At 37.9% G+C, this 22275-nt stretch overlaps 1 protein-coding gene across 2 annotated transcripts in view; it reads right to left on the reverse strand.

The window, feature by feature from the left end:
* Nucleotides 1–21867, reverse strand: part of LOC131150635 (bifunctional 3-dehydroquinate dehydratase/shikimate dehydrogenase, chloroplastic-like) — a 98220-nt gene extending 76353 nt beyond the window's left edge. Inside the window, exons 1-6 of one of the 2 annotated variants that reach the window (XM_058101483.1) lie at nucleotides 21514–21867; nucleotides 20374–20488; nucleotides 20188–20249; nucleotides 18217–18332; nucleotides 17688–18119; nucleotides 6117–6487 (exon numbers count right to left, since the gene is read on the reverse strand). In XM_058101483.1, the coding sequence (XP_057957466.1) occupies nucleotides 6117–6487; nucleotides 17688–18119; nucleotides 18217–18332; nucleotides 20188–20249; nucleotides 20374–20478 (1086 nt within the window). In that variant the 5' untranslated portion in view covers nucleotides 20479–20488; nucleotides 21514–21867. Of the gene's footprint in view, nucleotides 1–6092; nucleotides 6488–17687; nucleotides 18120–18216; nucleotides 18333–20187; nucleotides 20250–20373; nucleotides 20489–21513 lie in introns of both variants that reach the window. The other variant, XM_058101482.1, reaches the window with a different exon arrangement.
* Between the last annotated feature and the right edge of the window lie 408 nt (nucleotides 21868–22275).

Below are 22275 nucleotides of genomic sequence, written 5' to 3' on the forward strand. Positions count from 1 at the left end.
TGCAGATCAAATTAGAGGAAAAAATATTTGCATGAGAAATCCCCAGAGGAATTACAAACACGTTTATCACTCCCCACCTGGACACAAAAAGAGTCCAGCAAAAGATCAAGGAAGCAAGCTCATTAGTTTCTCTTCCATTTAGATACCTCCCAAAGTGAAAACCATAGGAAACAAAACCCCCCCCCCCCCCCCCCCACCTTTGGAAATGAGAAAGGCAGCAAGAGGAGATTAGAAAAACGAAACAATAGAGGGGAATCAATAGCCAAGGGCACATTCCCAATCCAAATGTCCTCCAGAAACGGATTCTCTCCCCATTACCCACCATATAACAGATGTTAGAAAGACTGATAGATTTGAGACGCAAATTTCCAGGGACTGGAATAGGTGATATTAATCCCTGCAAAAGCATCCTATCCATTTTGCGAACAACCAAATTTACTACAACTAACCTAGCGCAAAAGAGTGTTAGGTTATAAGGAAAAATGGCATAACCACTTCCCACTAGTGAGATGTTTTTAGACACCAAATTACCTAGAAGATTCCCTCCCTTTTAGACCTACACACAATGTTCCAACCAACTAAATGATCTCTCTTCCACTCACCATCACCCGACCACAGGAAATCCCTCATCAACTTCTCTAATATACAGGCAACTCTAACCAGATTTCTAAAAAGGGATAAATAATACAGCGTAGAGGAAGAGAGACAATCATGAATGAGAGTAATATGACCCCCTAAAGCAAAAAAAAAAAAAGCTCCTTTCCACCCAGCCAGCCTCCTAGCAATTCTCTCAAAAACCAGGCCCCAAAATGAATCAGTAGTAGGATTACCACCCTAAAGGGACATAGGTAATAGGGCCGCTCAAAACTGCGCAAACAGCTACCAGGAGAGGGGACTCAGACCCAAGTCTAATCCCACCACACCACTCTTGAAGAAATTATTTTTTTTAACACCAACACCTTCTCAAAACCTGAAGAATAGTCAGCACATTAGAGAAGCTGCTCCTATTCAAACAATTCACCCAAAAATTAATCCTTCAAATGTTCACTTCAGATACTTTTCTTGGATTTGAATTTTATGAAATTGAGGATGACGAAACAACAATTTAAACACATCTTCTTTACAAGTTTTAAAGTTGACAAAAAAGAACCATTATTAACCATAACCTTTTCTGAGAATGATTTTCAGAGTCATGTTTGACCAACAAAGATTTTATATACAACTCATATGAATTATTATTGTACTAATGAACAAATGCAAGATAATAAAGCAGTAGCAAAATTCAATAATTGTATACCGCCAGCTGTCACAGTGTTTATCCATGAACAGCAGCAGCATAGCCATCGAGTAAAAAGAGTGTCCCCGTGTGTCACTTACAAGCCAAGCTTGTTTAGGGCATTATGCTTGCCTGTGACTGCTCATCTTGTGTCCATAGGATAGGTTACCATAATGTAAATAGTAGTACAGGTATTATGCTTTGAGTATGCTTACAGCTCCGTGTAAAGTGAGAGTATGAGTCCTTGGCCAGTTTGAAACATGATGTTTCATAGTGGCAAAGCTAAAATAGAATATAAAGCTCTTTAGGGGAGGGGCAGTGTTCATCAGTCTCATAAATTCATTAGCTTTTGTTAAACATGTTTAGCCTACTTGCCTCCCTCGCTAAACACAAGTTGCATACAGAGGTGTTAATGAATTACATTGCTTCAATGTCTACCGCGTGCCTGTCATTTACTTACATGAATTACTTATTGCTTCTAGCCTTCTACTTACCTTTCATTCAATTGCTGTAAATGTATTCTTGAGGTAAACCACAGTATACTTTGACTGACTAGTTTGGCAAGTGTTTTAGCTAGTGGGGCACGGCCCTTGACAAGGTGTGAAGTATTCATCCCATGACACTAAGCCACAAGACTCCTCGCTTTGTGAGGTAGGGGGTGGGTTGTCACAGTGTACGCAGCCTTACCCCTGCTTTTATGCAGAAATGCTGTTTCCTTAGGACTCAAACCCATAACCAACCAGTCACAAAGGAACAGCCTTACCGTTGGTCCGAGGCCCGCCCTCAGCATAGCCATCAAGGGAATTGCAATATTATTGTTAACCAATTCATAACATGGATGGGGACCTGAAAGTTAAATACAACATTTTAAGTTGAATTAAAAGTTCAAGATTTATTTATTTTTTTCTTTAAGAAACATAAATTTTATATTAAAAAAGATAGACAACATACAAAGGGAAGGAAACAGAACACACAAAGTTCAACAGATACTTACATGCATACCTACAACCTACACATGTACAGCTCCTCTCATCTATAATGTTTTCTGACCTTTAGGCTCCTTAAAATGCAAACAAGCTTGTAACTCCGTCTCTCAACATAAAAATTCTGATCATTTCGCATTACTTCTCAGAAGTTCCCATAGTTGTAGGCACATATCATCATTAACCCAAATTGTTCAGATGCAAGCTACATTTCTTTGTGATGGTTTGACTGGTTTTGGGCACACATATGCAACATTTTTATTTGGTTGGCAGTCTTTTGAAGAACCTTCTAGCAATGATATCACTTGATTTTTCTCCATGGTTCAGAACACATTTTTTGCTCAGAAAATGCAGCATCAATTTTTTTTCCCTGCATCAATATTTTTTTTCTACATGGTTCAGAACATTTTTTGTCACTCAGAACTGATGCTGCATCAATTTTTTTCTCTCTCATTTTTCTCTTTGCAATTCCCCCAACAAACTGGTCAAGGAATCTACTCTACGGGAGCATTTGGTTCTCTGTGTCAAAAATATTCCCGTGGAATCACAATCCAGGGAATGAGATTCCTGCCTCATGGGAATATATTTGCTTGGGTTGCATTGTAAGAATTCCCAAGAATGTACATAGGACAAGCATGTCAATGCTTGGTTCAACATTGGGAATCCCGGCATGCATTTCAATCCCTGACATTTTTGTAACAAATATATGAAGAATAATTATATTTTCAACACAAAACCTACTAAGAATCCACAATTAATTAAATTCATGTCCTAAAATTTTTCACAATCATAATTTTGAAAAATTCAACACTTAAAACAATCAATTAACCAAAACAATAGAGAGCAATATATTGTAACCATTGTATTAAATTATTACAACAAAATAACAATATTACTTTCATTTTGATAATAGTTTTTTATTTAAAATAATAAGTGTGATAATCATATATTATAGGGGCATCATTGTCCAACCTGCCAAAATAATAAGGGCAATTTGGTCCAAAAAGTAGAAATCTCATTAGAATGAGATTCCCATGAAACTTACCCATAAGAAAGGGTGGGAATAGGACGCCCACGTTTTGTGGGAATCCTTTCATTCCCAGAAATGTAAACATTCTCGCCACATCAAATTCCTAGGAAATGTGGGAATGAGATGCCATGGGAATCACACTCCCAGGATCTTGGAAGATGCTGCAAATCAAATGCCCCCTAAAGAAACTATATTCTAAACACCAGCGCAAAGCTAGAAAAACCATCCAGCTCTACAAAAATTTAGCATAGCACCGTAACCAAATACATCAAATCACCTCAAAAATAGTGCACTTTCAAAGCCTCCTCCACTCATTAGCATTGGGAAACCCTTAAAATGAATTAAAAAAAAAATAACCTCTCCAGAGAAGGTTGGAAAACACTCTATTCTGCAAACGAATCTGCAACCTCAAGAAAAGAGGAACAATGTAAGAAAAAATAAGTTGTCTAAAAACCCATTTCTGGAGATAATGCTCTGTTTGTTCTTCTCCTCTGCAAAATGCCATTAGTACTGACCCTAACTAGGAGAGCAATCCAAATAAAGGCTGTGACTTTAGAAGGGACCTTTTTTTGTGGGAATCCTTTCATTCCCAGAAATGTAAACATTCTCGCCACATCAAATTCCTAGGAAATGTGGGAATGAGATGCCATGGGAATCACACTCCCAGGATCTTGGAAGATGCTGCAAATCAAATGCCCCCTAAAGAAACTATGTTCTAAACACCAGCGCAAAGCTAGAAAAACCATCCAGCTCTACAAAAATTTAGCATAGCACCGTGACCAAATACATCAAATCACCTCAAAAATAGTGCACTTTCAAAGCCTCCTCCTCTCATTAGCATTGGGAAACCCTTAAAATGAATTAAAAAAAAAATAACCTCTCCAGAGAAGGTTGGAAAACACTCTATTCTGCAAACGAATCTGCAACCTCAAGAAAAGAGGAACAATGTAAGAAAAAATAAGTTCTGTCTAAAAACCCATTTCTGGAGATAATGCTCTGTTTGTTCTTCTCCTCTGCAAAATGCCATTAGTACTGACCCTAACTAGGAGAGCAATCCAAATAAAGGCTGTGACTTTAGAAGGGACCTTTTTTTTTTCTAATAGTTAAAAAAAAATCTCACACAAAAATGCAAAGGAAAGCATAGGGGTCTTAGCTTTCTAATACTGGTATTATGCAACCCTGCATTTCCAATCAACAACACAATTCTAAGAAGTTTAAAAGTAGACGTATTATTTCTAGATTTCTTTTTTATTCATATTTTTTCTCTTTTTTCATTTATAATTTATATATATATATATATATATATATAAACTTATTAAAAAATATCAAAGATTTACATTTTAGTCAATAAGCTTCAATCAAAGGTTCAGAACTTATGCCTTAATAGTTAGACCACCTTGCAAGGAGTAAACATCTCTTCTTATTTGCTTTTCAAAACAGTGTGGGATGTCAAGATATTAACATTCCAAACCCATATGTAAACATCTTGTCTTATTTACCTTTTAAAACATTGAATACGGCCTTTTCTGCTTCATTGTACTATTTGGAAGGCCAAGGTGCCCAATAAGATTAAGGATTTTATTTGGTAAGTCGTTCTTAACAGAGTTAGCAATAACAATCTGTCACAGAGTACGAGTTTTTTTAAGGCTTGATCCCCGGATGTATGTTCTTTTTGTTTTGAAAGTACAGATCTGCCTCTAATCTGTCACCCCATTGTTCTTTCTCTAGGAAAGTAAAAAAACAAATTATTTGGAGCATCTTGGAAAGAGTTGTGTTTATTTGGAGTCAATGGGAGGATTTGTTAACTATCTTGTTTAAAGGTTTTGGAAGGAGTAGATATGGTTCTGCTTTGTGAAGGTGTGGATCCTTTGCAGTCTTTGAGGCATTTGGTTGGACGAGGAATGCACATATTTTAAGAGCGTGTCTTGCTTTATGACCTAGGACAGGACATAGTTTTCAACTTCATTGTGGGCTTTCACAGCTGGTTGTTTTCAAGAGCTATCTTTCTCTGATTTTCAGCATGATAGGGGGGCAGCACCGTTTTGTTGTTTTTTCTGTTTTACTTTCTGGTTTTCATTCTTCTAAGGAGGATTTCTTATGCTTCTTGTTTCATTTTCTCTTCCCTTAAATAAAATTTCTTCTTTTTCTATCCAAAAAAAAACACATTCATATGTCAAATGAAAGTATTAACATTTTAAACCCTTATGCAGAGTAACTCATTATGGTCAAATCCATCCAAATCATATAATTCTTTGAAGGAGTGCCATTCAAAAAACAAAAACTATGGTGAAGAATTTCAGAGGCTAAACAGACAACTGCAACCATGGAACAACACATAGTTGAAATTTAAAAACAATCAGCTTAAAATGGAAGAAATTCTTCATAACTGCAATTTTTATAATCAGACATGCCAGGGGAGCGTGAGAACAAGCAAGGAATAACAAAGAAGTGAACAGCAGCAGGAAAACAATAATGCATTGTCTTTACCATGCAATTGCCTAGAACTGAGTGTAGAAAAATAATGAAAAATCCCAACATAATTCCCCCCCAAAAAAAATATATAAACGGATAAATAATGACTTGTAACCATACAGTGAGTAAAATAGATCAACCAGCATCGCAAACATATATAAACCTCTTATCATTACAGGAGGTCTGACTCATGAGTCATGACACAAATGGAAACCACAACGGGACGTAAGCTGAAATTTCTAATTCACCAGCAATGCCTCTTTTTGCCAGAAAAATGGAAACACAGATTAGAAGAAAAATTAAACGGTTTGCTTAAACAAGAAAATGGTACCTGAACCATCCTATTTGCATTTACCAATGTATTTGAAATTCCTACATCATGCTCCAAAACCTTTCCTGTAAACAAATTTGCAGATGCTCCATCACCTCGATTAGCTGAAAACTGGCCTTCTGCAATCTTCTCAGAGGTACTTGTTAGTCCACCTTTCACGAATCCATGCCTCCATGGTTCAGAATCAATTGTGCCTTTACTAGTAGAAAGCTCAACTGAGGGAGAGCTCACAGCAGAAAAGGCCTCCATGCTTCTTTCCTTATGCATTTTAGCAAGCAACCCATGATTCTCATATGAAGACCCACTGAACTGCATTGGTGTTGAAAACCCCAGTTCTACAGCTGGGTACAAACTTGAAGCACCAGGCATCCCTCCATGAACCATACCAGCAGCACCTGAAAATGAAGAAAACCAAGAGATGTTATTGGCCACCATCCTAAGAAATCTCCCAGGACTCACAAGTTGAGCTTCTTTAGTAAGCAATATGAGATCTTGTGATACCCTTCAGGGTGCCTGACTTGCTGCACCACGGGGTGGCACCCCCTTGATGCCTTTTCAATAAATTCTCCTTTACTTATAAAAAAAAAAACTGTTGAATGTTATTATTAACAAATTTCAGAAAGGGCCAGTGCTGGGTTCCTTCAGTGTACAGTCCTTCTAGATCAACTCTTAGGAGTTCCTTTGGGGATAAGCTTTATTTTGTTCTTGGTTTTTGAGCCATAAGATGATCATGGACAGTGATTTTAATGCCTGTTAGGTTTCCATGGGATAAAAAGGGAAGAAGCATCATTTGACACACTTATTAGTGAGTGTGGTGGTTTAAGAGATCTTTCCCTTGAGTAATGCTAATTCTTCTTGGTCTGTGGGTGGTGCTAGGGCGGTTACCAGTAGGCTTGATAGGTTTTCGTTTTGTAGTAAGAGTAGTTTCCCAATCTCTACCAAGCAATGGTTCCTAGACCCGCGTTGGATCACTTTTCTATCTTGTTCGAACTGAGCAAACTTTCTTGGTGCCTTACTCCCTTCAGGAATGGAAATATGTGGCTGGATCATGATTTCTTTCAACCATTGGTTTTGGAATTCTTGGAGAGAGTATGTGGACAGGGGTTGGGCAGGGTTTGGATTTATGACGAAGCTGAAGAGGTTGAAAGAGAAGTAGGAAGTCTGGAATAGTGACATGTTTGGAGATACTAATGTTAGAAAGGCCAGTATTTTAGGCGGGGTGCACTTATAAGATAGAAAGGAAGAAGATGATAATCTCTTGGAGGGTGAGGAGGAGAAAAGGGTAATGTCAAAAAATGAATTGGAAGATTTGATTTTCAAGGAAGTGAGAATTTGGGGACAAAAAACTAAGTTTAAATGGGTTAGAGATGGTGATTGCAACTCTAGATTTTTCCATAGGCTAGCGAATAAAAAAATGAGAAAGAATCTGTTCAGGGAATTGGATGTGGGAAGGGGGGAGATTAATTCCAATCCAAGTCAGATTGCCTCCAAGATCACAAAGTTTTATCCTAATCCATATATTAAGGATAGCCAAGCTGGGCCGCCGACTTTTTCCTCCCACCAAGAAGGTTTAACATCTTCGATTGTTCAGCAGTTGAAGAAGAAGCCTACAGCCTCCCTGATGGAAATAAACCTACTCCTCATCCAATCAGCTCCCTTGTGCCCTTGCCCTCATTGTGGCATGCATTTGAGTCTATTGCCAAGTGGTGGCTTGACACCCAACTCACAGGGTGATGGGGAAGACAAGTGGTCTCACGTGCTCCTTCATGAGTGTTGTCGGGGAGAAAATCATGCTGCAGACTGTTTATTTGATATCCCTAAGCAGGATAAAGCCAGGCCCAAAGCTTTTGACTCGTTTGCGGATTTCAGAGTGGGCCTTAACTTGGGCCTTGGAGCTACAAATATGGAGATTTTTTTTGCCTATCAATCTCACTGGACAACTCGAAGCCCCAACCCAGCTCTTTTTCTCCCTTTAAGCAGCATGACGGTCCTTCTGCAGCTGCTAAAAAGATAGTCCACTTTGGGAAGGTTGTCCCCCTTCAGGATCACCAGTCCACTTTGGGAAGGTTGTCCCCCTTCAGGATCACCCCTCACAGGCAGCTGAAACTCAAGAGGAGGCTGTTCTGGAGCAGGAACCCCATAAATCCCAAACTAATGCTGAAATATTAGCCCTTGTTCCAAGTTCCAGCCCCTAGCACTGGCTATGACACTTTGTGTGCCAATTCCAACTTTGAGGATTTGATTGATAAACCTAATTTTGATATTTTGAATGACTTGGACTTAGACAACACTCAATTCAAAAATCAGGCATCTGTTTGGGTTCTTTGGAAGTTGAAATCAGTAAGCAAAACCATAGGTGCGTCCTTTGAAGGGTTTGAAGATAGAGCCTTGCAATTGTTTGAGGATATTGAAAGAAAGAGAAGAGAGAAGACAGGAAATAATCTCAAAAAACCATCAGGCAGTATCAGAAAGTTGGATACCAATAGGGAATTAAAGCACTTGGAATGCAGAGAGGAAAAACAGGAGGATGCTCAGAAATGGCAGAGGCATGCAGTAGTTGAAGTCCTTTTGTTAAATCATGTCAAGGAAAATCATTTCCTGGACTGTGAGGGGTATTAACGACAAATCTAAAAAAAGTGTAATTAAGTCCTTTCCTAAGGATTGGAGAGACGATGTGGTGCGCTTGCGCAAAACTAAGGTGGAGACAATGGAGCAGTTTTTGATGAAATACCTTTGAAGCCGAGACGCTTGTGATTGGATATCCCTTGGAGTAGTAGGCAGCTCAGGGGGTATTCTTGTCTTGTGGAAGCCTAGTGATGTGGAATTCTTGGACCAATCCATTAATTCCTTCAGTCTCCTGTTTGTTCAACAGCATGAATGTTGGATTTTCACAGGGGTTTACGGCCCAGGCGAAGGACCCTCCAGATCTCTTTTCTTAAATGAGCTCTACGAGATTAGGAGCAGATGATATGCTCCTTGGATCATTGGAGGTGATTTCAACCTGATTGCTTATCCGCACGGAAGAAGTGGGGGCAGTTCCTTTCAAGGATCGATAGGTTCCTAATCTTGGTAGACTTGGAACTTCACTTTCCTCAATTCAGAGTCTATTTCCAAGGCTCATCTCAAATCATTTCCCCGTCACCCTTGACACCGACGGAATTAAAAGGGGAACCACCCCCTTTCGCTTCAAGAATATGTGGTTAAAGCATGATGGTTTAGAGAAGTTCGTGAAATCTTGGTGATCCTTTATTCAGGGTCACAGTGCTTGTCTCAAAGGATTAAAAGAAAAGATAAAGCTATGGAACAGAAACACCTAAAAAAATGTCCAAGAGAAGATGATTATTATCCTTAATGGCATCAAAGATCTTGATAAGCAGGAGATAATCCAAGGTATTGATGATGAATAGAGGGCCAACAGAGTTCTGCTTAAGAAGGAATTGAACGAAGTTATTAATCTTGAAGAAATATCTTGGAGGCAAACATCCAGTGCTTTATGGCCCAAGGAGGGGGACCACAATACTAAATTCTTTCGTCAGACAGCAAATGCTCATCGTAGAGGTGACACCTTATCTAGCATTGAAATGGGTGGAATCACCTTGACCAGGGAAGAGGATTTTAGAAAAGGTATTCGTGATTTTTATAAAAAACTTTACACTGAACTTAATATTTGGAGACCTACAGTGGATGCCCTCAAAATTCAAATCTCTTAGTTCCTACACCATGGGGTGGCTTGAGAGACCTTTTGATGAAGCAGAAGTCCTCCAAAGCTATTAATAATTGCAACAGGGGTATAAATCACCCAGACTGGAAGGTATCGCCTTGGCTGTCTTTCAAGCTAACAGGTGCCTTCTCAAGCACGACATTTTAAATGTGTTTGAGGAGTTTCATAGATCAGGAACATTCGTCAGTTGTATCAATACAACCTTTGTCGCTCTTGCTCCGAAGAAAGTTGGGATTGTTAACATCAAGGATTTCCACCCTATTAGCTTAGTGGAGAGCATTTATAAAATCATTGCCAAAATCCAAGCCGAGAAGTTCAAAAAAGCAATACCCAAAGGCATCGGTCAATATCAACAAGCTTTTGTGGCTGGAAGATAAATCACGGATGCTCCCTTTATTGCTAATCCTATCTGGAGGGGAAAAGTGGAATATTGTCAAAACTGTATATGGAGAAAATATTATCAAAAAAAAGGATCTGGAGAAGGCATTTGATCATGTCAACTAGAGCTTCCTTCTTTATCTCCTCAGGAAAATGGGCTTTGGGGAGCTCTAGTGTAGTTGGATTGCTCAACGCATCAAAACTCCAGGCTTCTCAGCGCTTGTAAATGGCCGCCTTTTTTATTCTTTTTGCTCCTCGCAGATGATATTATCATTTCTTGCAAAGATGATCCCCTTCCAATCCTCAACCTCTGATGCATTTTGTTATGGTTTGAGGTTATATCAGGCTCGAAAGTGAACCTTAGTAAAAAAATGAGCTTATTCCAATTGAAGAGAACACCCGGGGGTGTGGACCTTCCTTGCTAGTATTTTGGGTTGCAAGAAGGGATCCTTTCCCATTAATTACCTGGTCTCCCACTTGGAGCCAAATTCAAAGACAAAGGAGTCTAGGTCACCATTATTGAAAAGTTTGAAAAGAGATTAGCAGGATGGAAAAGAAATTTCTGGTCAAAAGAGAGGCAGACTCACCCTTATCAAAAGCACTTTGACAAATATTCCAGTCTATCTAATGTCCCTCCTTCCCTTATCAGCCTTAGTTTAGGAGATAGGAGGGAATTCAAAGAAGATTTCTTTGGGGAAGCTTAGGTGAGGAGTTTAAATATCACCTTGTTAGATGGGGAGTGGTCAAACAACCTATTTATTCGGGAGGTTTGGTGCTGAAATCCCTCCTTACTTTCAATAAAGCCCCCTCAGGAAGTGGTTATGAAGGTTCATAAAAGAGAAAGACCACTTTTGGTGGGATATTATTATTTCTAAATATGGGCTTGAGCATAATGGTTGGACAACACACAATAGTAGGCGACCCTATGGAGTGGGAGTTTGTAAATTCATCAAGAAAGGAGATGATTATTTCCAATTTGTGAGAATTCAAGTGCAAAATGCAGCCAATGTTTAGTTCTAGCATGATGTGTGGCATGAGAACAGTAATCTTAGAGCTGTCTTTCCTTCCATCTACAGCTTGGCTTGTGACAAAAATGCACTTATCCGTCATCATCTCCAAATCACTAATCAGGGAATTTTCTGGAATATTCCTTTCACTAGGAATGTGGCAGATTGGGAACTTCATGAACTCTCTGACTTTTACAAAAATCTCTAATTTCCTTTACCAAAATATCCCCAATGAAACAAAATGGGCCTTGAACAAAAATGGTGCTTTCACTGTTAAATATTTCTACAAGAAGCTCTCCTCGATGGGAACAAATTAAAACAACTCCACTTAGACTCTTATTTGGAGGACAGCAGCCCCTTCAAAGGTTGCCTTTTTTGTTTGGGAATCCACACATGAAATATTTTAACCCTTGACAATCTGCAGAAAAGGGGGCTTGCATCCGCAAATAGGTGTTTTCTCTGTATAGCTGACATAGAATCAGTCAACCAAATTCTTATCCACTGCCACTGGCCAAGGAAGTTGTGGAATATGGTTCTATCCTTGACTTGACAGCAGCGGGCTACTGCAAATTCCGTAGGATGGGAGATTTGGGCTTGGACAGCCATCAAATCCACCAAGGAGAAGCAAAAGGCTTTGACCCTCATCCCTCTCGCCATCTTTTGGTGTGCTTGGAAAGAAGAAATAAGAGAGCCTTCAAAGATACAGTTACTCCACTTCAGATTTGCAAAGAGCAGTGGATTGCTATTGTTTCCAACTGGCTTAATGGGCAAATTGTTAATGATCTTAGTGTAATCCTTGATGTTTGCGACACTCTACAGAGGTTGATATTTTGAGCCATGGATGGCATCCCCTTGATGCCTTGCCAATATATATTTCTCTTTACAGATAATAAAAAAAAAAATTAAAACAAAAAAGCAGAGGATACTTGTAGACAGAAGATCGAGGGCTTAGAGTGAGACCTCATTTCTGAAGATACGATGTCTTGGTTGGACAGACCTTTTGAGGAGAAGTGAAGGATACAGTTTTTGGGATGGAGGAGGAACATGGCTGTATGCTTTTAACTTGGCCTTTTCTCAATATTGTTGGGAGGTGTTCAAGGAAGACTTGCTTGAGGTTTTTAATCAATTTTATTGGAATGGGATTCTGGGAAAGAGTATCAATTCCATTTTCATAAGTTTGGTGCTGAATAAGAGTAAATTTATCCAGATCACAGATTACGAACCTATTGAATAATATTTTTCTGTGTATAATAAAATAAATTCATCAATTGATTAAGAATGTACAAATAGGAGAGCACAACATCTCCTTTCCAAACTCCGGGTTACCCTCAAAAAAAGCAAAAAAGGGAACACCAAAAATCACTAAAAATGACCCAAAACAATCAGCATGCTCTAGCAAGTCAAAAAGTAATGCCAATCACGCAGAATATCCATAAAAAATACCACCTTGAATTTCCCAGAATCCATTTACCAGCACACCAAAGAGAAGCCAAATAGTGAATCTTCTCCCTGACCAACAGAAATGACAGTTTCTTCCCTAAAAAAATACGTGCATTTCGTTCCTTCCACAAGCCTCAAAATACAGCAAAAAGGGCACAATTCCATAACTCTTTACCTTCTTTTTTCCTTCCAAACTGACAATGAATTGCCAAAAACTCCTCCACTGTCTCTGGACAAACACAACATTCCTCAAAGTAATTAAATAGCTTGATCCAAGTCGTCCAAGAAAAGTCACAATGCATGAAAAGATGCCAAGCAGTTTCAGAGCAATTTAACACAAAGCACCCATACATCCGGAGAGAGAGCCTTCAACAGTCTCCTAATCTGAAACAAAGTATTGGTGTTGATCCTATTACGCAAAACCAGCCAGAGAAAAGCTTTGATTTTAGGGGGGACTTTGGCCTTCCTAATATTTTTTTAGATAGGAAGAGAAAAATCAGTGCTAGTCAAGAGCTCACAAAAAAATTGCAGGAATAAAACCCCAAGGGGTCCAAAGATCAAGAGCGGCTATCAGCTTCCAAAGAGACTCAAAAATTAGTCAACAAGACTAACAAAGAGGATAACTCCTCCGTGGCTCCATCTCCCTATCATTTGAGGGTCTCTGAAAGTGGAAATCCCTAAAGGTAAAGGACCATCCAGCTCTACAATAAAAGAAGAAATAGATCCATCCTGTCCTGAGCTCAAATGAAATAGACGAGGAAAGAGGTGGAAAAAACAACATTCTCCAACCAAACGTCTTTCCAAAATCGAATATTGCAACCCCTACCCAGCAAAAATTTAGTAGGGCGAACAAAGAGAAAATTAGTTAGAGAAATAGCTTTGACCAAGGGAATTATCTCATAATTCTCACAATCTTACTGGCCACCCACACAGGAATTTTGAAGATAGAAAGAAAATACAGCGGGCTACTAGAAAGAAAAGCCTGAATGAGAGTACTCCTACCTACAACAACAGCAACAAGCCTTTAGTCTCACTAGGTGGGGTTGGTTACATGAATCCTTTTCCACTAAATCACCTAATCGAGAGTGTTTTCCTCTATTAGATTAAAAAGGCTATTAAATCCTTCCTTACTACCTCATTCCAAGTTATTTTAGGCCTACCCCTTTTCATGCCAGAAACAATAACTAACTCACTCCTCCTCATAGGTGCTCTACTAGGTCTGCATTTCAAATGCCCAAACCATCTAAGCCTCCTCTCTCTTATCTTGTCTTCAATTGGTGTTATGCCTAAATTATTGCATATATGCTCATTTTTTACTTTATGTTTTAATGTTATACCACTCATCCACCTTAACCACATTTCAACAACTTTTACTTTTTGTACACATTGTTTCTTAGTTGCCTTTGTCTTGTCTCCCTTCTATACTAACCCGGTCAATTCCCTTGATCTAAGTGAATTTGCTAAGAATTTATAATAATAAGATCTCACAAAATCTTACACTGGTTGTCAGCTACCTAACACAACCCTGCTCCTTTATCCGACTTTGGGACAGGCTGTTTACAAAGATAATTTGTGTTACACAGGCAAAGTACACATTTGAGGATTTTTTTTTTTAAGCGAACTTAGTGGGGGGGGGGGGGGGGGATTCTATACCTACTAGTTTTTGGAATCCAGTTATCAAAAGAGTGTCTAAGCGTCTAGATGGGTGGAATGGGGGTCTTTCTCATTAGGAGGAAAGAGTACTCTAACCACAGCTCTATCAACCATCCTAGTCAAGGCATCCGCACTAAAGTACTAGCTAATAGGTTGAGTGTGGTGCTTAATAATACCATACCATTTCTAAGGCTCAAAGTGCGTTCAAGTGTAGACAGATAGTGGATACCATTCAGATAGCTAATGAGGTTGTAGAGAACATTCGGAGAAGAAAGAAGAAGGGGTTTATTTTTAAAAAGGATTTTGAGAAAGCATACGATAGAGTTGGAACTTCTTGGATAAGATTTTTGTGAGGAAGGGGTTCGGAAAGAGATGACATCATTGGATGAGGGGATGCATGTTAATGTGTTATTTTCATTTATAGTGAAAGGTGAAACTAAATCATGCTTTTGTGCCTCAAGGGGTATTAGACAAGGTGATCAACGATACCCTTTTTTGTTTGTTTTAGTGGCTGATATTTTGAGTAGGTTCGTTGATAGGGCAGCAGCAAAAAAGGATTCGGTGACAGGTCTGGAAGTGAGGAGGGACGGGGTGACAGTTTCTCACCTCCAATTTACTGACAGCACTTTTCTTTTTAGATGACCACAGCCCTTCTTTTATGAATATTGAGTCTTCTCCACATTTTTGAAAGGTTTTCTGGGCTTAAGATTAATATGGGGCAGAGAGGGTTTTCTGCAATTAGTGTGCGTGCTGAGCGTGTTAGGGAGTTGTAACTATTGCAGTATGCAGTTTGTGGATTGACCCTTGTCCCATTTAGGTGTCCCATCAGGGGGAAATCTTAGATATATAAGCTTTTGGGATCAAGTCATGGAGAGGGTGGCTAAGCGTCTAGATGGTTGAAAGGGGGCTCTTTTTTTCTCTTGGGGTAGAATTAGCCTTATTCAGGCTTGTCTTTAGCCTTATTGAGGCTTGTCTTTCTAGTACAATGCTGTATATCTACCTATCTTTAAGATTCCTGTGGGGATGCTAGTACAATTGGGAACATTATGAGGGATTTTATGTGGTCCAGGGTCAGGGATTATAGGGACCATTTGGTGAGTTGGAAGGTCGAGTGTAGATCAAAATTGGAGTATAGATTGGGTTTTGGAAATTTGGTGTCTAAAAACATTGCTCTCTTGGCTAAATTGCTTTGGAGTTTCCCCTAAAGGGTTTCTCTTCCCTTTGGCATAGAGTTATTATGAGCAACTTTGGGCTGAATGAAAATGGGTGGGACATCAATTTGGGATCTAGATGTTCTTTGGAAAGCCTATGGAAATCTATCTCTCAAATTTATCCCTCTTCATTCCCCACATTGTGGAAATCAAAATGCTCTTAGCATTTGTTTTTGGAAGACCTTTGGTTGGGGAACGTTGTTCCCCATCTTTGAGTGAGAGAGACAGATCAAAGTACTAGGCATTTGAAATAATAATTTAAAAAAAAAAAAAAACCGAGATCGCGCGCGAGAGAGAGAGAGTCCATAGACTAGGCAATGAGAGCATGATCGAAGCAATCACTGATTTGGGACCCTTTCAACTGAAGCCTTGCAGGCGAGAAGAAAATTAGGAGAAAGAAGGAAATAAGAGAATTGAGGGAGCAAGGGCAAGAGAGAGAATAGTTATGACAATGCATAGAGAAGATTTCAGCAATTCAGATGTGCAATTATCGCGGGTAAAGTAAGGCAACGTTGGGAGTGGTAGCCATAGGTGATGCAGACTGGCTTCAGAGGTGGTGACGGCAGCTACACTATCAGAAGGTCATCAATTTCCAACGAGGGAAGTGTCGCTAGAGGAGTATTACAAGTGTGCAATCTTAATAGAGAGGATTTTGTCATGAATGGCCAAGGTTGGTAACGAGGTGAGGGTTGCCTTCTTGGGATTTTCATTTTAGAGATCTCTTAATTATAGAGAGATGATGAGCTTTCCTCTTAACTAGTTTTGTAGAATAATTGTTGTATTTCTTTGGAAGCAGATAGTCATTCTTGGTCCTTGGATCCTATGGCGGTGTACTCTTGCAAGTCCTTTTGGGAATTCTTGGCCTGCTCAAATTCTTCTTTCCCTCTCTATAATATTATTTGGAAGGCCAGAGCCCCCCAAAAATCAAGGCTTTCATCAGGTTGGTTGCACTTAATGGAATCAAAATCAAATATCTAGTGGCAAAGTTGGAGAATGATGGACGCACTCTCTCCAAATGTTAGCGTGCTTTGTTATTATAGTTCAAATCAACATCTCAACTATTGCATAGAATGATTTATTTAATTTTTTGGGAGAGAGTTGGGCATGTCCAAAGACGTTAGAGGATTTTTTGGCAGTTTATTTTTGTTGGTTTTGGAAGGGGAAAGGACAGGACAGGACAGGACAGCACTATGAAAATGTGCTATTTTCGCAGTGATGTGGGGGCTATGGTTGGAACATAATGCGCATATTTTTTCGAGGAAGAAGTTAAATTTTTTGCTGGTTTGGGAAAATATTCACAACATGGCATCGCTTTGGCATGATGGCTATGGGAACTTTAAAGGAGTGAGCTTCTCAGATATTCAACATGATTGGCATTATTTATTGTCTTAATTTTGTCAGCTGGGAGTTTTTGTCTGTTTTCCGTTTCTTTCTTGTTCAGTTATTTGTATTTCCAATCTGGTTTGCCCCCAGAACTTTCTAGGGAGATGTCATATTCTCCTTTCTCTATATTTTAATATAATAATGAAACTTCTTCTTTTGTTTTCCAAAAAAAAAAAAGAACGCGTCATTCCAGAACTAACCAATACTTCATTATGAATTAATCAGGAAAATTCTGAAGCAGAAACTGAAATCAAAAAACTTCAGTACACAGATTGTTTTTGTAATTCATGGTCCTAAAGTAAGGTTTTCCATACCGAAACTGGCCCTAGCTAAAGCTGAAACAATATCTCCAAGCTGTGCAACCCAGAAAACTAAAAGTCATAGTTTTCGAACTTCATAATTTTATTTTAATATTTGGCTGTGTTCATTAGTAGAACCCAGAGACCAATGCACCAACAATTTTTGCTGTCAAATTGCTAGAGGCAACATGATGCAAAAGCAGAAATTTTTCAAATGTTAATATACTTTATTTTGTTGCACACTCCTAAACATCTGATATCAAGTGTGGAAGGTAAGGCCCCTTGACTGCAGTAGCACAGCATTATGAGCAGAAAAAACTACCAGTTATTCAGGGTGTTTTGTTCTTGTAGCTTGTGAAATAGAATTGGTAATGTGTATGATGTCCAACAGTTTCAGTTAGATTTAGGCCTTGGCTTGGATAAAAATATTGATCCCAGGATAAGGATGGAAAATGTTTCATTTGACAACTGCTTTGAACCATATAAAAAGTGAATATGCTCACCTCCTTTAATGGAAAAACTCCCCAGTGGCTCCATGTTCATCAACTTCCCCTTATTTGGATTACCCATGATGTTGCGATTATCAAGTTGCTGAGGGTTGTCACTTTGAGATTCTGATGCTAATGATGAATCTGCCCTCTTCCTCTTAGCACGGGCTTTTTTACTGTCACTTTGATTTGCCTGTTTTTCCCAGTTTGTTGCCTCACGCCTTTCTTGTGACTGAGAGTTGGCAGACCTAGTGTCCAAACTGGATGGACTTTCATGATCGAAAGACTTCCCACTTCTATGGGATACTGACCCTTGATAGATATCATGGCCAGAACTGCTTGGGCCAACAGGTGGTCTGCCTGAGGGAAATGAATCAACTTTGGTCATCTCATTTTCAGCCATGCCAAATTTAGAATCTTTTGTCACCCCGACCGCCTGCAAAGGGCCTGCATGAATATTTCTCCCTCAATAGCAGACCTATCATGCCATGCAATCACAGGTGCAACAAGCAACAATAATTGCAGTAGCAAGGTACATCTTTACCTGTAACTTGGGCTGTTCTAGATTCCCCCATTTGAGTTCCACTAGTCAAAGGAAGACGTGATGCTTTCAAAGCCTCAATATCAAGACCGTTTTGACTGATAACAGTCTCCATGGCCCTTGAACGAGAAAAAAAAAACATCAATGGAAATGGTGGCAGGAATCCAATGCGCTGTATAATCAGTTGAGCACTAGAACTCTAAAAGAGCATGTAAAAAACACTACAGTTGTAACTATTTGTCCAAAAGAGCATGCAATCTGTGGACAAAAGCAAGCACAAAAACTATCAAACAGTTTAAATTAATATAATCAATGCAGAGTGTATTTGATCGTGCCTCTCTCTTTCTATGAAAAATAAGCAAACGGAACATGCGCATAAGGGAGACAACCTCAATCTCATGTTTAGCTCTGCTTCAGTTTTTAGAGGATTCAACATGATATCATGTGCTTTCTCATTGTTAAATATCAGCACAAACTTGATTCACATTAGCAGAAGGCTATGAGCCATAAAGAATCATCATTCAAGCTCCATCCCAGCTATTTGGATAATATGTAGTGTGGCCATAGGGGGAGAGTCTAGCACATCCCTTGTGAAGTCAAGCATTCGGCGAATGCTTAACTCCATGATTTGAATGCACATGACTTAATCTAAAAGAAAGAAGAGAGGCGAATGGGCCCTTTAATACTAACACATAATGCCATGTAGCATAGAAACATCTAATATTTTCATTTCAAACATGGAGAATTCTCAAAAGCATGTTTAGTTGTAGAGAACAATTTTCATATTCCATTTTCAGTTTTCCAAACAATTATAAAAATGCCAGCTTATTTTTCAGTTGTTTGAATAAAGAAGGTAGAAAATACAGGATTAGTTTACATGTAGAACACAGTTTTCATTTTTATTTTTTGTGATTTGTGTTAAGAAGATAGAAAATACAGGATTTGTTTACTTGTCGAAAACAGTTTTCACTTTTCATTTCTAAATTTTTAAATAATTACAAAAAAGACAACTTGTTTTCCAATATTCGAAAAATTATATAAGAAATCAAAAATCTAGAAAATAATAAAGATGCTTTCCAACTTTACAAAATTAGAAAATCGGAAAACAAGGCAGCATTATGTACTTACTTGAAAATTTGGAAACTGAAAATAAAACTATTTTCCACGAGCAAATAGTTCCAAAATTCTATATTGGTTTTCAGTTTTTTCATACATATGTTGCAAAACTAAAAAATATGCTGTTTTCTGTAATACTTTAGAAAACTAAAAATAGAAAATGAAAACTATTTTCCACAACTAAACAGGACCCAAATAATCTTCATAGAGATTCCAACACCCAATGGAAGTGTCAACAGTTTTAAAAAACATTTTTTTTAGTTTTTTTTCTTTTTACCTTCTTACAATACTTGGACACTCTTTCTTTCATGATGCAAATGGCATGATAGATACCAACATTTTATTTTATTGATGAAATATAAGTATAGGGGGAAAAAAAGAATATATACATATGAAAAAAATTGACCAATTGAAACTATAATAATCCTAAGATTCCTAACTGTTTTTGCAATAGAAGAGCAACATGTGAACCTATATTGAGGAAGGTGAAGAGGAAGAAACATAAATATACATACTGTATCTTTTGGTGCCATATATTGTTTAATAAAAAGTAAATTTTAGTTCTTTTTCATATAATATCCTTATATATGCAAACATATATACACAGAGTATGTTTCTATAATTACATGTTATCGCCATTTTTTGTCCAACCTAATCTAAATTTCATCAGCCCACAAAGGTCATGTCATATTCTCTCATGTGAATGCCTCAAAGCATAAAGCATAGTTCATGAAGATTGACAAGTTATGATGAGCCCATTATTTTACTCCTTAATGACATTAGATCAATCTAAGAACACATTGCAGTAGAGAAAGTATTACAACTTGAGAAATGTGAATGAAAGTGGAAATGCTTCACCTTGAGATCACTTGATATGGCATCGAATTTTCCTTTCCACTTGCTTTCATGTGTTGCAAAATCTGAGATGCTCACGCATAATAAATATTTTGACAAATTTATACACACATACCAAAAAAAATCATATTTTCAGTTCAAAGTAAATGTAACCATAAAGTATATGTGCAGCAAGAAAATTATACACACCACATAAAGTTTAGTGGCCAGCTTGGAGGGTTCGTCTTTAGATTCTTGGATAAGTTTGTGAAGAAATTTTGCTGCCTCCAACTCGATGTTATGTGAAGATGCCATCTCATTTGAACTATAGTAACAGCAAAAAACAAATCTTCTAATCAAATCCACCATCAAATCAAACTCACCCAGACCATCTATCTATATATAGTGCATACAGGTGTTCATGGGAGGGGACATTAGTGACAACTTGAGCATTTCGTTCAGCAACCAGGCGACAATGAAGAGCAAGTGTTGCATGGAGTTTGGGTACTTGGGGCCTACAAGTACCTAGGCAAGCCTACCATGACTGCTTGTCACTATGAGGCACAACTCAATAATTGAGCTATTGATACTGAAGTATTTTTCACAGTCAAACATAAGACCTGCTGAATCAAGACATATAGGAGGAAAATACTACTAAATCTATAAGGAATTACCCACTCCCAGGAAATTTACACAATTGAGTAAAATTAACAAATTACATGTGGGCAAATACTTATAAGTTCTAACAAATCTACACGACACCTAAACAAAATATAAATGAGAATAGAAAAAAGAAAATTATTAATTAAACTGGGCAGTGTACAGCACGACCATAAACAATCAACTAACATATGCAAGGCTGTTAGCATTCAGTGCAAAGGCTCAACAACTGTCTCAAACTATTCATGTCAAGAGGAGGCAAAAGGAAGCATTTCTACTAACATTAAACAAAAATGCTTAATAAGGAGTGAAGTACTATTTAATTCAAGTGAAGGCTCAGAAAGATGGCTCCTCCTAGTTTCCTATTTATCTTTCTTTCCCTTTCACTGCCAGATTATTAATAATACCAAGAATCTAGTTTATTTAACAGACCAAACTACCTGAATTTAAAGCGCTTTTGAGCAGAGTATTTAGTTTACATGTCTACATAATCCCATTTCACATTTTCACTCTACAACGCACTGGAAATATCAAAGGATAACACCAAATCACGGGAGAGAGACAGATATTTGGCACGAATTTCTGCTCACAAAGGGAATTCAAAAGACTTGTCGCTCCTAAATTTTAACAGTGCATAAATAACATCCAGAAAATAGCAAAAAATTATCCAACAGAAAAAATGAAACATACTTTTTCCGATCAGGCGATTCGCGATGCCCCCATTAACGTTAGATTCAAGTCCCGTGGAAATCGCAAACGCGGACCCTAGAAATCATGATAATGACAACAAATCCTCACCCTGGTTTAGGATTAAAATGAAAATTCCGAAAAGCAGCTAGAAGACTGAGGATGTGAATTTCTCGCTCGCAACGGTGTGTCGGGCAAGGAAGTGGAGAACGAGAGACAGAGAGAGAGAGAGGACCTGCCCTCGAGGTTAGAAATGTAAATAACGAAGAAGGGAAGTCGGGCAAAAACGTTCTGCGTGAGTGCGTGTAGATTGGGAAGAAAACCAAAACGATGCGTTTGATACAGGAGATCCGAAACAATGTAAGAAACGGAGGAAATAGCGCGTCTCTATGCGAAATGGAAAATAGTTCTCATTTTTTATTTCTTCAATAAAAACCAATCATAATAGAAATAAAAATCAATTATAATTATTTTCTATTATTATATTTTAACTCATATAGTGTTTTAAGAATAATTTTATTATACACAATTAAAAATAGCAAAAATGATTTTTTTTAAATGGATTTTTATTTTTTAAAACTTTTAAATTTTTACAAATATTTATTGTATTTTAAAATTACATTGTTATTTAATTTATATTTAAATTGAAAGAATATATAATTCATTATATTTTTTAATACTAAATTAATATAGCAATCTTTCTTTACAAAAAAAATAAAACATAAAATATAATTTTTGTTAACAAAAATTAAAAATAACAAAATA

Source organism: Malania oleifera, chromosome 3 (assembly GCF_029873635.1).
Source record: "Malania oleifera isolate guangnan ecotype guangnan chromosome 3, ASM2987363v1, whole genome shotgun sequence".
NCBI lineage: Eukaryota > Viridiplantae > Streptophyta > Magnoliopsida > Santalales > Ximeniaceae > Malania > Malania oleifera.